Source organism: Quercus suber, unplaced genomic scaffold (genome assembly GCF_002906115.3).
Source record: "Quercus suber isolate HL8 unplaced genomic scaffold, Cork oak 2.0 scaffold_92, whole genome shotgun sequence".
NCBI classification, from domain to species: domain Eukaryota; kingdom Viridiplantae; phylum Streptophyta; class Magnoliopsida; order Fagales; family Fagaceae; genus Quercus; species Quercus suber.
The window spans coordinates 391,684-405,610 of record NW_027069557.1 but is presented as its reverse complement, the minus strand read 5'-3'; the positions used below and the strand labels follow the sequence as shown (position 1 = coordinate 405,610).

At 31.5% G+C, this 13,927-nt stretch overlaps 1 protein-coding gene across 1 annotated transcript; it reads right to left on the bottom strand.

The window, feature by feature from the left end:
• Positions 1–300: 300 nt before the first annotated feature.
• Positions 301–11,314, bottom strand: LOC112035671 (wall-associated receptor kinase-like 8). The gene is made up of 3 exons (XM_065774413.1): positions 10,360–11,314; positions 6,645–6,782; positions 301–1,466 (listed from the first exon to the last, which is right to left on the bottom strand). The coding sequence occupies exons 1-3, from the start codon at positions 11,312–11,314 to the stop codon at positions 301–303; spliced, it is 2,259 nt and encodes a 752-aa protein (XP_065630485.1).
• Positions 11,315–13,927: the final 2,613 nt, after the last annotated feature.

Below are 13,927 nucleotides of genomic sequence, written 5' to 3'. Positions count from 1 at the left end.
TACATTGTGCATCTATTGCTTTATGATATGGTGCATATTGGTATACAATTAATTAATTTGCTGCAGAATACACAACCAGGGTCTAAACTACATGTTCTATTTCTTCTTATAATTGAACCCAATTCCCCAAATATGGCTAATAAACATAATTTCTTACACAATATTTCAAAATAAACCTATAAATTGACTAGTATATTGTGCATATGCCTAAAAGAAGTTATAATAGTTTACAACAAGGGAAAAAAAAGTACCAAAATAGATAATTTATTAATCAAAGTGAGATAAAAGTGGAAGGACAAATTACGATGAAGGTTCACCTATTTCTAAACTTGATCTTGATAAAATAGAAATGTCATTCCAAGGCCCCATTTCTTCATTTCTAACATAATCAAATTCTTCAAAATTTGGTTGATGAGGATAAACTTTTTGAACTCCCTCTAACTCCTTCACAATCTCTGTCATCGTAGGTCGTTTCTTTCCATACAAATGCAAACATCTTTGTGCAAGGTTAGCAATTGCCATGACTTCATGTTTATTACCGTCCTTCCTTACTTGAGCATCAAGTATATCAAAGAGACGGTTCTCTTTTACTGAATGAATGAAGTATGTAGATAAATTTTGATCTTCTAGTGATCTTGTTAAAAAAACTGGCTTTTTTCCAGTTAAAAGCTCAATAAGGACTACTCCAAAACTATAAACATCACTTTTTTCTGTAAATTGGCTTGTTTGAAAGTATTCTGGATCCAAGTACCCAAAAGTGCCATATATCAGTGTGGTTACATGAGTTTGGTTAATGGCCACTGATCTTGAAGTTCCAAAGTCTGCTACTTTTGCTCTATATTTGTCATCGAGGAGTATGTTTGAAGATTTTATATCTCGATGGTAAATGGGTAGTGAAGCTGCTGAGTGTAAGTAAGAAACAGCTCTTGCAACTTCTGTGGCAATCCTTAAGCGCATATCCCATGTTAGTAATTGAAACTCTTCATTCTCTTCATGAATGTACTGAAAAAGTGTCCCATTGGGAATGAATTCATAAACTAACAAAGGAACTTCTGTCTCTAAACACCACCCAAGCAGTTTAACCACATTTCTATGGTTGATTTGGGAAAGAATGATAATCTCATTAATGAATTTTTCAATATTCCCCTTATCCACTGTGTTGCACTTTTTAATTGCCACAATTCTTCCATCAGCTAACATTCCTTTATAAACTGTACCTTGCCCACCTTTACCAAGTATTCTGTTTTTGTTAAAATGATTGGTCGCATTTTTCAACTCCTTTGAATTGAATAACTTTGTCTTTTGAACATTGTTGTCATTTGAAGATAATTGTTGTCGTAATAATAAACCACCATTCTTTTTGAAGAATTTTTTCTTTAGCTTGATTTTGTTTCTTTTCTTTATCATTCTGTACAAGCACCATATAATAGTGAAATGAAACAATGCCCCAAGGCTTGAACAAATAACTGCACAGGTCAAGAAAATTAAATAGAAATATCACATCAGCCTAAATTCGGATTATATAAAATTATGAATAAGTGTGAAATAGATTTGAACAAAAGTACAATGAATTGTAAATATCTTTCTCATGTTTTAGAAGAAGTTACTAATTTTTTTTATTTTTTTACATTAATATTTCTCATAATATCCTAGAATATAAAATGTTGTTAACTACTAATTAATTTCTTAGGAAGAATAAAATTTATTATTTTGCTTAATGGAAACATTTTTTATACATGAAATTTATTGTTAGGTACTTCACTCATTTCTCCTTTATTTTCTTCCATTATTCAAATACCTCACATCTCCTGTTATATGTTGACTTTGATCAAAGTATGATGTCAAATTTTTTATCCCTTTTTAGTGAACAATGACTGAAACAGCTGAGCTTGTCCTCTCTTCTCACACCACATTCAAGCTTACTGTAAAAATCTATATCATAATAGATTAAAAAATCTAAATTGAAATGAAGAATTATGCAACTTTATAGAGAGAAATTTCCTTTTCAAGATAGAATTGAAATATTAGATAAAAGACAATCATATTATGATTTAGAACATTTTTAAGGTATATATATATATATATATAAGCATGTAAGAGATGAGTAATGCAATTCAGCTAAAAGTCTGAAACTATCAAATTATAAAATGCATGATTTATCTTTTAGTGATAGATTATCAAAAGACCAAAACTTAAAAACTAATGTACTTCTTCATCTTCTAAGCGTACATAAATTTAGTAAACTAAAAGTGCATGAAATATAGTTTTCTTTTTTTTCTTTTTTTTAGCTCAGAGAAAGGTAGGATACCCAAGTGGCTTAGGGGTTGTTTGGTTTAAGTGTTTTCATCATCCAATACTCAGTTTTCATCACTCAATTTATGAATTTTGTGGGCCCCACAGCAAGTTGCTTTGTTTGGATGAGTTTCCTAACTCAATTTCCATAACTCAATGCTCAAAAAATTGAGTTTGAATCATGGAAATTGAAAACAACTTTCAGTTGTTTTCAATTTCTAAAAAACGAGTAACAGTGGCAATATTGTAAATACATGCATCTTTGTGGGACTCGCGTCAGGGACATGTGTACCTCAAGTCCTCAGCACCAACAACTTTCTCTTTCTCTCTTTCCCCTTTCTCTTTCTTCTTTCCTCTTTCTCCTTCTCCCAGCAACAAACCAACATTTCTTCATAAATTTTATACTCCTTTCTCTCTTGTCCTATCTGTACTTTTCCCCTTTGCATCTCAAGAACAACAATACCCAGGCAAAGATCTCCATCTAGAAGAACAATACCCAGGCAAAGACCGAAACCCAGGCGAACAACAATACCCAGGCAAAGACCAAAACCCATCAGCTAACTAAAGATCTCCCTCTCTCTCTTGTCCTCTCACTGCACCTCTCTACCCTCCACCAGATTTGCAAAGTTCTCTCTATCTGCTTGGCAAGATAATTTTTTTTTTTTCTCTCTCTATCTTATGGGTGCGAAGTTCGGATTTGAGATGTGGTTATAGGGTTTTGATTTTGAGACATGGGTGTGTGTGTGTGTGGTTCAGATTTGTGGTGTGGTTGTAGTGGGCTTAGATCTGAGATGTGGGTGGCTGTTATGGGTTCAGATTTGTGGTGTGGGTTCGGATTTAATTTGGGCATAAAGTCTATATTTGTGATTTTTGATTTGGGTATTTGTGGGTTTTGATTTGAACATCTGGGGGTACCTATGAGTTTATATTTGTATTCATTTGTGTTTGTATGTTTATGATGGTTTGGCCATAGGTTTGGGATAGGATTGTTCTTGTTGATGTGTGTGTACATGAGAAATGAAAGAGAAAGAGGACAGCTTCAGTGAGAGTAACACGAGAATGGTGACTGAAGGGGAAGAAAATGAAATGAAGAGAGTAAGGGTGAGGCGAGTAGGCTAACAGAACTTATAACATGGTGCTCAGGCATGGGTCCCACAAAAAGTAGAAAAAATTGAGTGATGAGAAACTGCAAATATGTGACAAACATGTGGGGGTAAGAAATTGGGGTATTTTAAGTGAAGAGTAATGAGTTATGAGTGATGGGTGATGAAAACTGAGTGATGAGTGATGAGTGACCATTTTTTTTTTGTGTGTACATGAGAAATGAAAGAGAAAGAGGACAGCTTCAGTGAGAGTAACACGAGAATGGTGACTGAAGGGGAAGAAAATGAAATGAAGAGAGTAAGGGTGAGGCGAGTAGGCTAACAGAACTTATAACATGGTGCTCAGGCATGGGTCCCACAAAAAGTAGAAAAAATTGAGTGATGAGAAACTGCAAATATGTGACAAACATGTGGGGGTAAGAAATTGGGGTATTTTAAGTGAAGAGTAATGAGTTATGAGTGATGGGTGATGAAAACTGAGTGATGAGTGATGAGTGACCATTTTTTTTTTAACCAAACAAGCCCTTAGTCATTCCCTTCCATGATGTTGGCCTCTGTGGAGTCTAGTTGTGTTTGATCCGAATGACAACCCGACCCGAAATGATGTTTCATGGTTTTTAATTGGAGGTTTTTTTTAAGGCTTAGTCCATGGAGCGGAGGCTTAGGCCGATGGGCCCAAGCCGTAGTGCTCATGGACAAGCCTCTTAGGGGTTCGGGGGCAACGCTCCCGAGAAAATAGAAACTGAGGGCATAGGATATAGAAACCTGTGCACAGGATATAGAAACCATTGTTTTGGTGATTAGGGTTTTCTTGTGGTATTTTTTGAGAGAAAGAAAAAAAAAAATTGTACTATCGCACTTTGTATTTTTCCCCAATAATAATGAAATCTCTGTAACTCTATGGACTTAGGCAAATTACCGAACCACGTAAATACTGTCTTGTGCGTGTGATTATTTTTCTTTGGCATATTTTTTCTATATTTTTTTTCCTCATTTGGGAATTACGTGTTAATTCCCTACACATGATCCATTGAACTAAGTAAAACCAATAAATTAAAAGTACAATTCTATCTTCCAAGTAAAATAAAAATTAATCCATACAAAAATTTAACTAATATATATATATGTGTGTGTGTGTGAATGAATGGATGTTAGAATTGTGTATCACCATAGAATTACAATAATGGATGAGAATTTGTGTATAGTCCCTCTTGTCAAGGACTTATGGTATAGCACCTCTCTATCACATAACTTTGATCTTGTTTTTATTTTACTTTATTCATTTTCTAAATTTATAGTCTATAATCTATGCCAAGTGCCTTCTGACTCAATTGGTTGGCATTGTTTTATGTTTTCAAGATATCCAAAGTTCAAATTCCCTTTCTCCTATTGTAACTATCGAATTATCAAAAAACACTAAAGACATTTAACTTTTGATAAAACTTATAATATTGTGCCATATAGACTTTTGAGACCTCACAATTTTACACATAATTATTTTAATATATACTTTTTAATTGATTTTGAATTCTATTCTATATTTAAACCATCCATTAGAATTTTCGCACATCATATCTTCTATAAATGCTAGTGTAAAGTTGTTATTTACAACTATGTGTTTTTGTTAGCTTTTATTCCATGACAAATTTGATTATAATTATTGTTCAATCTTTTGTACCCCATATTTTTTGTGGGATTTGATTATAAGGGTTGTGTGATAGAGAGAGAGTGTGAACACTCAAGCTATTGAAGACTGAAGTGTTCTCGCGGGTATCTCGCGACTAGGCATCCTGTGAAGTGACTCATGTGCCTTACACATGTTGGAATGCGAAGAGTCAGGCCAGGATGGAGACAGCTGTATCTCACAAGTATCTCGCAGGTAAGGCCTTCTCGCGAGACACCCGCGAGACATTCTGTTCTGCCAGCCTGTCCATTTTGATACATACTTTTTGTGCCTATACTATTTATACCCACATTACCCACAAAAGTTGAGGAGTGCTTCTGAGAGAAAATCCTAGCCAAACACCTTGAGAGTTAGAGATTATTATACCCACAATCCTCTACACATTTGCTTCTGAAATTTCCTTAACTCCTACCTCTCCATTTCCATACCATTGAGAGGTTGATAACCCAAACACTTACTACACCCTATCAGAGTGTCAAGTGAAGTTTTGGTGCTGTTGGAAAGATTGGAAGAAGCCAAGGATGGCAGATGCAACATGGAACTCGTTGCGGGATCCGAAGAGTTAAACAAGACACGGTTCCGAGAAGTCTTGTTAGAGTAGGAGCTTGGAGGGCTTAGGTACATCGGGTAGATTAGGCTTGGAGGGTTTCTTACTAACTCATGTATCCCAACTGATTGTCTAGTGGATCGATTATCGCTTGGAGGGCGGTGGAGAGGTTTTTCACTGAGTTCTTCGATTTCCTCTTCGATAATACATCGACATGTTATCTTGTGTTTGCATCTTTCTTCCCTGCTCTTTTACTTTCTATTTTACTACTGTATTGTTTTAATTATGGATTAGAGTAGCTTTTGTGTTTATTCACTCGCTTTTACACTATTCTGCACTTAGTATTAAGTTAGTGTAAAATCAATCTAGCCGTAACTTTTAATTGGGGTCTAAATAGCTCTTGTATTTTCAACACATTTTTGAGCTTTCAGCTAGAATATATGATTTTATAAATAAATAAATTTACAATAAATTCTGATTCCTAGAATATATAGTTCACAAACACAATCATAAAATAAATTCTAATTGAGATCAACTATAATTATCAACTTTTTTACTAAAAAAAAATTATGAACTTTAATAGTTAGAATAAAAATATATATCATATTATATAAATTATTATATGTATTACACAGGTTACCGACTAATATTTATAATATTGAAGGCATTTGAATTATGGTCCACCTCAAATATTTTGCCAAATACGCGTTTGAGACCGCACAATTTTACACTTCATTATAATATTTTTTAATTGAATTTAAAAATTTTTTTTTCCTATATAAATCTAAACCCATCATTTGAATCATGGTACTTTATATTTTATTTTAATGGTAGAATATATATAGTTGTATATATAAACACAATAATAGTAAATGTCTATCAGTAACTATCATGATTATCAAAATTTCATATTTAGACTAAAAAAGTTATAAATATATATTATACTTAAATTTTTTCGTGCATCACACGAGTTAAATCAGTATAAGGCATATCTATGACGGTTTAAAAATTGACATACCTATAATGGCCATCTTCACTGGAGATTTTGGCTTCACTGGAGATTCTGGCTTGTTGCAATGGTAGCTACCTTGTATATTCACACAATCCGACTTGTTGGGACAGTCATTGAGTGTCTTGCTTTCGCATTCGTTTATATCTGATTGAAATATATAAGAAATCAAATTACAAATTAGAATCAGCAGCCAACAGATACTTTACAACTAATGCCACTGCCTCAATTGAATTTGAATTTTTTTTTCTTATTTAATTTTTGGGTGAATTTCTTTTATGTATTTTTTTTTTTTAATATTAACATAATAATTTTTATCACACCTATAGTGATTACACTATTATCTCTTCTATGTTTTCGAAATTCATTCAAAAAAGAAGAAAAAAAATGTCTCTTATTTAATCAATATATGTTAAGATTCAAAACCTATAAAAAGTAAATGGCACGTGAACAAAAGGGAAAATAAAAGTAAAAAGAGAAAGAAAGAACATTATTATTACTTTCAAAAGCAATATTAAAAATAAAAATAAAAAATTAATATGACATTAAATTCTTTATTTAGTAATTTATTCTTCTTCATAAAAATTTGTGTAATAAGAAATCAAATTTGGGATAATTACCTAATAACATCGTTTACGTAAGACGTACTTGGTGTTTAATCTAACTATTAAGAATATTTGAGTCATTAGTGGAACTTTAACAGCTTATTCATTCAAAATATCCTTAACAGATTATATATATATAATGAATATACAAATGTTTAATGAGTTTTCTTTCAAAAAAAAATATCATTTAACCACTGTGCATAATTATTGTGATGATTACTTCATAAATATAAAGTTTTTGTAGGGTGTGGGGGGACAAGAACCAGGATTCAAGTCTTCAGAAGAAAGTTTTACACACATATATACTTAGATTAAGTTAGAGTAGAATTTCTACCTTATATAATATATATATATATATATATATCATTTAATATACAGAATTTAACTCTCCCTAAAGCCAAATCCTAGCTAGCCATCATTTGTATTGATGTTTCCACATATTCATAATCAAATTCCGTTAATAGTGAAAATAGCTCATAAAGAAATCACAAGTGAGGTAAATGTTTTATAAAGTAAACTATAAGAAAGGTTAGTGTCACAAAATAAAAGTGGTGTGTGTAATTTACCCTAATAGTAATTATTTAATATGTCAACTACTGAACGGTCCTCTAGTATGGCAAGGAAAATAATAATAATAATAAAATAAAATAAATAAATAAATAAAGTATTACTGTTTACTCAAAAAAAAATAGGGATTTTATCCACATTAGTTGTGTGTGTCTAACTTCTATTTGTTTATAACCACAGTCTACAACTATAAAGGTTTGCCCTTTTGTAGTTATACTCTGGTTACTTAATGTATTATAAACTTGGTTAAATAAACACTAATATTATTATTTTCGTGTGTGTTCTAATAAGTATTACTGTTTACTAAAGAAAAAAAATGGTAAAAGGTAAATTAGAAAATTAATTTATTGGCCTTTTTTTTTCTTAAAAAAAAAATCATTTTGGGACATCCTAAAATTGAATAGAGAACTTTTTTTTTTTTTTTTTTGGCTGAGAATATAGAGAACTAACAATTTCAAAAGGAGAATATATATATATATGTGTGTGTGTGTGTGTAATTTAAAATCACATATCATTCTTGAATATAATTTTATATAGAGTGATACTATGTATATTTTTAGATTTAAAAAAAAATTTAAACTTTTATCGTGAAATGGATCTTTCTATTTTAAAGATCGATCATAGATCTTGGACGTCATCTTAGCCTCCATTCATTTTTAGATCTTTTTTTTTTCCCCTTCTACTTTACTAATTGTCCGTTTGGATTGAGGAGAAATAGAGTTAGGTTGACTAGAGTTTGATCAAAATTAGTTTACTTTCAATCAATTCTATTCTACTTCTCTTCACTCTCTCTCAATTCAAACGGCCCCCGAATCTTAATGACATAATCATCAAACATAATTGCATTTAGTATATTAATTTGTTTTTGTAATAATTTCAACATATCATACCAAAGGTTATTTTTCATAAGAATATGTTCTATCAAAATTTATTTATTTAATTTATCCGCATTCATACTACTTGCAATAGTGTCCCGTTTCCCTATCAAAAAAAAAAAAAATTAAAGACACATGTTATATTATAATATATTAAATATATACACGGTGCTCGAACCGCGCGTGCACATACAACGTACTTACATAGTATGTAGACCATATCCATGATTATGACTACCTCTTTTTTTTTCTTTTTTTTCTTTTTTTTCCTTGAAAAGGCTATGACGGACTATTAATCTTTCTATTATATTATGTTTAACGTTTAGCAAAAAAAAAATCTATCTATTATATATATCTATTAAAATTTGAATTCTTACAATTGGATACATGCAATGATGACATATGTTTCCTTCTCAAATCATTTTTTCTTAAAGCTAAAGATTCACAAGGGAAATATGACTCAAAAGACTATTTATCTACATCCTATGGACATATGTTCATATTCTAACGTGTCTAATGCATCAATGCATTGAACACAAACTTTATATATAAATAGATGATGAATACAATAATGACACATGAATGTCCTTTTGTGAAAGCATATGATAATGATAGATGTCAATACTCTTTCCATTGCCATTTGAATCTCCTAATATGCTATTATTATTTATTTCCTACTATAATATGAAATAATAATGGCAATTTAATCTCCTAAACATTTCATAGTATGGGTCATTGGGGGATACCCATTCTCAAATTATTATGACTCTACTAAAAAATTTAAATTATTATGATTTGCAAATATGTCCATGAATCCAAATGTATGGTTCTGATGATTTTTTTTTTTTTTTTTTTTTTGGTAGAAAGGATAATAATGCATTAAACAGAAGAAGAACACTACATGGCACGCTTATATTAAAAAAAAAAAAAATCATTTTCTTTGTTTGTATTTAATAAAAATTTAAATTCTAGGATTATTAAAATTTGTCTTAGGTACTTTTGCACAAATTTTATCTTTGTAACTAAGCTTCTATTGCTTAGTGCCATATGTGATTTTTTCTTTTCTTTTCTTTTCTTTTTAAAGCCTCCATGTGTGACTTTCAAGAAGCCAATATTTTTTTCCACATTGCCTATATGATTTAGAAATTCATAAAATACAACCAAATACCAATAGTTCATGTGACTCAATTCTTAAAGAAATAAAGAAATACAATCCACTTGCAGCCAAAGAAGAACAAATACAATATTGTTCAATTAATAATTGGAGAGAAAATTAAAACACCACACAAAATTTTAAAAAATATAATTAACAATGAAGTATGTCATGTGACAACATTCCAAGAGTTATATGTAACTGACCGTAACTGACAAGAGGGAATATAAAAAAGGGTTGTTCAAATTTTCAAGCTATGAGATGAGATCTAATATATAAAACATATTAACTTCCGTTTGTTATATGAATTATACCTTTATTGTTCAATGAGTTTTGTTTTTGTGTAAATATATATTTCATAAATTTTAAAAAAATATTAAATACATTTTCGTGATATTATTTCATTTTCAGTTATAAATGTCCATTAAATATAATAGAAAATCTAAATTGGGTCTGAAAAATATGTTTGCTAAGTACTTTTCAAAGGAGCATGAAATGAAATTTCATTTCATTCGTATATTTACAAGTAAATAAAATGAGTGAATTAAAGCAGTGAAAACTAGACGAATATGCTAGAAAATGAAAGCTTGTTGGTAACTGCAGTTCACCTTGACATCCCGTGGGAAGATAAGGATTTCCTTGGTATCCTTTAAGGCAATAATAATATTGGGCCCCGTAAAGTGTAGGATACCCTTCTGAGTTCCGTCTTTTCAGCTCGTTTGGATTAATAAAGCCAGCTGCTGTCCACTCCAGCACCACAGGAACGTATTCCAAAAACTGCACATAGTAAGAGAGATCTTTTGTGCTTGAATTCAACCATTTATCATCTGCAAGGAAGGCAAATTTGCAATCTTCACTGGTTTTATTTTCTTCTTTTATGCTTCTGAAACTTGCATTAAGTACTTGAATCCCAGGTGGGATTGTGGTAATGCAGCAGTTGTTGCCTGAGCAGTGCTTAAGTTTGATGTCCTCTATCATGCTTTTATCAACGCAATTCGATTTGCATCCAACCACCATCATAGGAGTGATGCCGGTCATTATGGCCAAGTTGTCGCAACCAACAGAAATGAATTTATCCCGATAAGATGAAAAGAAAAAAGGACTACCTGAGATATTCACACCACCAATATGGCTGGAACTCCTATTCTTACAGTTGGAAGAAATAATTGGCATATTGACTCGAACGAGTCCCGGATCATTCCAAAAATAATTATCATTATACGGATCAGTAATATTGATTTCCAGGACCTCCAAGCCAATTCTGTGTAGGAATGCTTTAGGAGAACCACCAGTTTCATTGCAAACAATTTTGAACCAGTCATTCAAGTAACAACCAGTAGTCTTTCCAAACGGGTATGGAATGTAAATATTGCCACAGCTATCAGAACAATTGGGTTTTGCTATAGGTGCTGCAGCTTCTGCTAACTCATAGGTCAGTAGAAGTAAGAAAGTAATTCGCACTACCACTTGCACAGCCATTTCTGGGTGTCTATAGTTCAACAAAGCAAACCTCCTAGCCTTCATATATAAACCAATATATGTCCGTAGCCTTACTTACAAGAAAAGTATGTATATCTAGAACCTCGACATTAAGTAGACAGTAATTCAAGGCATGGTAATCTTCCAACTTGCATGACTTTTTTGCATGTGGGTGGAATTTAATGAGTTATATAAATGCCCATGAAATAGACATTAAGGGGGTGACATTAAGGGGGTGTTTGGTAGAGTAGTTTGAAAATTGTTGTTTGTAGTTTTTTAAAATACGTGTGGGTGAAAAAGTGTATTGAAATACGTAAAATACTGTTTAAAAACTAAAAAATGTTGTTTGAAAATACAAACCAAACGGGCCCTAATTTTTCTAGGCCGAAAATATTTTTTTAGTTTTTACATTTTGGATAACAATTAATATAGTCTATATTATTTTTAACTTACAATCAATTTAGTCTTTATAGTTAACTCACCAATAAAAAATGTCTATGTGGCACACGGCATGCCCTAGCATACTTGAAGTTTACACAGCTAATAAAATAACAATAAAAAATATTACGTCAACATTTAAATGGATAAGTTTCAATAGAAATGACTACTACTTAGAAATTGTCACCCTCACAATATGGGTTTTGTGCAAAAATATTTGGCTAGATTTGACCCATCAAAGCCACTAGATTTGATCCAACACAAAGACACCAACCCGATTGAGAAACCCTCACCACTAGATTTGTTCTCCCTCTTTTTCTTTTTTCTTTCTTCCTTATTTGGTTATGTATCAAGAAAGTCTTGCTTTCTGGGAAAATTTGCTAGAATTTTTTTTCTTCCAAAATTTCAATTTCTTTTTTGCTATTTCTGATCTAGATGTTTATCAATTATACAGAAGTGAGACGTTGTAGAATGTATTAATGAATTCAAAGATAGAAAAATCAAGAAAGTGGTTTTTTGTTGTGTTTGGTTGCCAAGAAAGTGCAAGAAAAGCAAAAAAATATTTCTACATTTTTTTTCCTTTAAAATTGAAAAAACAATTATTATTATTATTATTATTATTATTATTATTATTATTCAATTTAAATGCTGATGTGGCATTTTTATTATTATTTTATTAGTCACATCAACTTCAAGTATGCCAGGTGTGCACGTCATGTGCCACATAAACATTTTTCGTTAGAGGCGTTGGAGTATGTATATAAATTTGCTATAGGTGCTGCAGCTTCTGCTAACTCATAGGTCAGTAGAAGTAAGAAAGTAATTCGCATTACCACTTGCACAGCCATTTCTGGGTGTCTATAGTTCAACAAAGCAAACCTCCTAGCCTTCATATATAAACCAATATATGTCCGTAGCCTTACTTACAAGAAAAGTATGTATATCTAGAACCTCGACATTAAGTAGACAGTAATTCAAGGCATGGTAATCTTCCAACTTGCATGACTTTTTTGCATGTGGGTGGAATTTAATGAGTTATATAAATGCCCATGAAATAGACATTAAGGGGTAATTTTTCTAGGCCGAAAATATTTTTTTAGTTTTTACATTTTGGATAACAATTAATATAGTCTATATTATTTTTAACTTACAATCAATTTAGTCTTTATAGTTAACTCACCAATAAAAAATGTCTATGTGGCACACAGCATGCCCTAGCATACTTGAAGTTTACACAGCTAATAAAATAACAATAAAAAATATTACGTCAACATTTAAATGGATAAGTTCCAATAGAAATGACTGCTACTTAGAAATTGTCACCCTCACAATATGGGTTTTGTGCAAAAATATTTGGCTGGATTTGACCCATCAAAGCCACTAGATTTGATCCAACACAAAGACACCAACCCGATTGAGAAACCTTCACCACTAGATTTGTTCTCCCTCTTTTTCTTTTTTCTTTCTTCCTTATTTGGTTATGTATCAAGAAAGTCTTGCTTTCTGGGAAAATTTGCTAGAATTTTTTTCTTCCAAAATTTCAATTTTTTTTTTTGCTATTTCTGATCTAGATGTTTATCAATTATACAGAAGTGAGACGTTGTAGAATGTATTAATGAATTCAAAGATAGAAAAATCAAGAAAGTGGTTTTTTGTTGTGTTTGGTTGCCAAGAAAGTGCAAGAAAAGCAAAAAAATATTTCTACATTTTTTTCCTTTAAAATTGAAAAAACAATTATTATTATTATTATTATTATTATTATTATTATTATTCAATTTAAATGCTGATGTGGCATTTTTATTATTATTTTATTAGTCACATCAACTTCAAGTATGCCAGGTGTGCACGTCATGTGCCACATAAACATTTTTCGTTAGAGGCGTTGGAGTATGTATATAAAAATATATATATATAAAAAGGAGAGAAATTTTAGAGTTTCCCATCAATTTTGTCCCTCCCCCAAATTGGGCAAAAAACCATTTCAACCTAAATGGTGGGCTCGAGGAGAAAACTATTGACCCTTGCCATTTCACTCCCCCCCCCCCCCCCCCCCCCCCCCCCCCCCCCCCCCCCCCCCTGTAGTTGGTGGAATTTTCATGAGATATAACTCCCATGAAACATACATTAATTTTCCTAATTCAACAAACCATATTATTCAACTTGATGTTTTCTCTT

Excerpts from the sequence above, each read along its gene's own strand:
- LOC112035671 (XM_065774413.1), bottom strand. The coding sequence starts at position 11,314 with ATGGCTGTGCAAGTGGTAGTGCGAATTACTTTCTTACTTCTACTGACC. Across the intron at positions 6,783-10,359 it reads TTCACTCATTTTATTTACTT|ATATAAACGAATGCGAAAGC; the intron begins GTAAATATACGA and ends TATTTCAATCAG. Across the intron at positions 1,467-6,644 it reads AGTGAAGATGGCCATTATAG|TTATTTGTTCAAGCCTTGGG; the intron begins GTATGTCAATTT and ends TGACCTGTGCAG.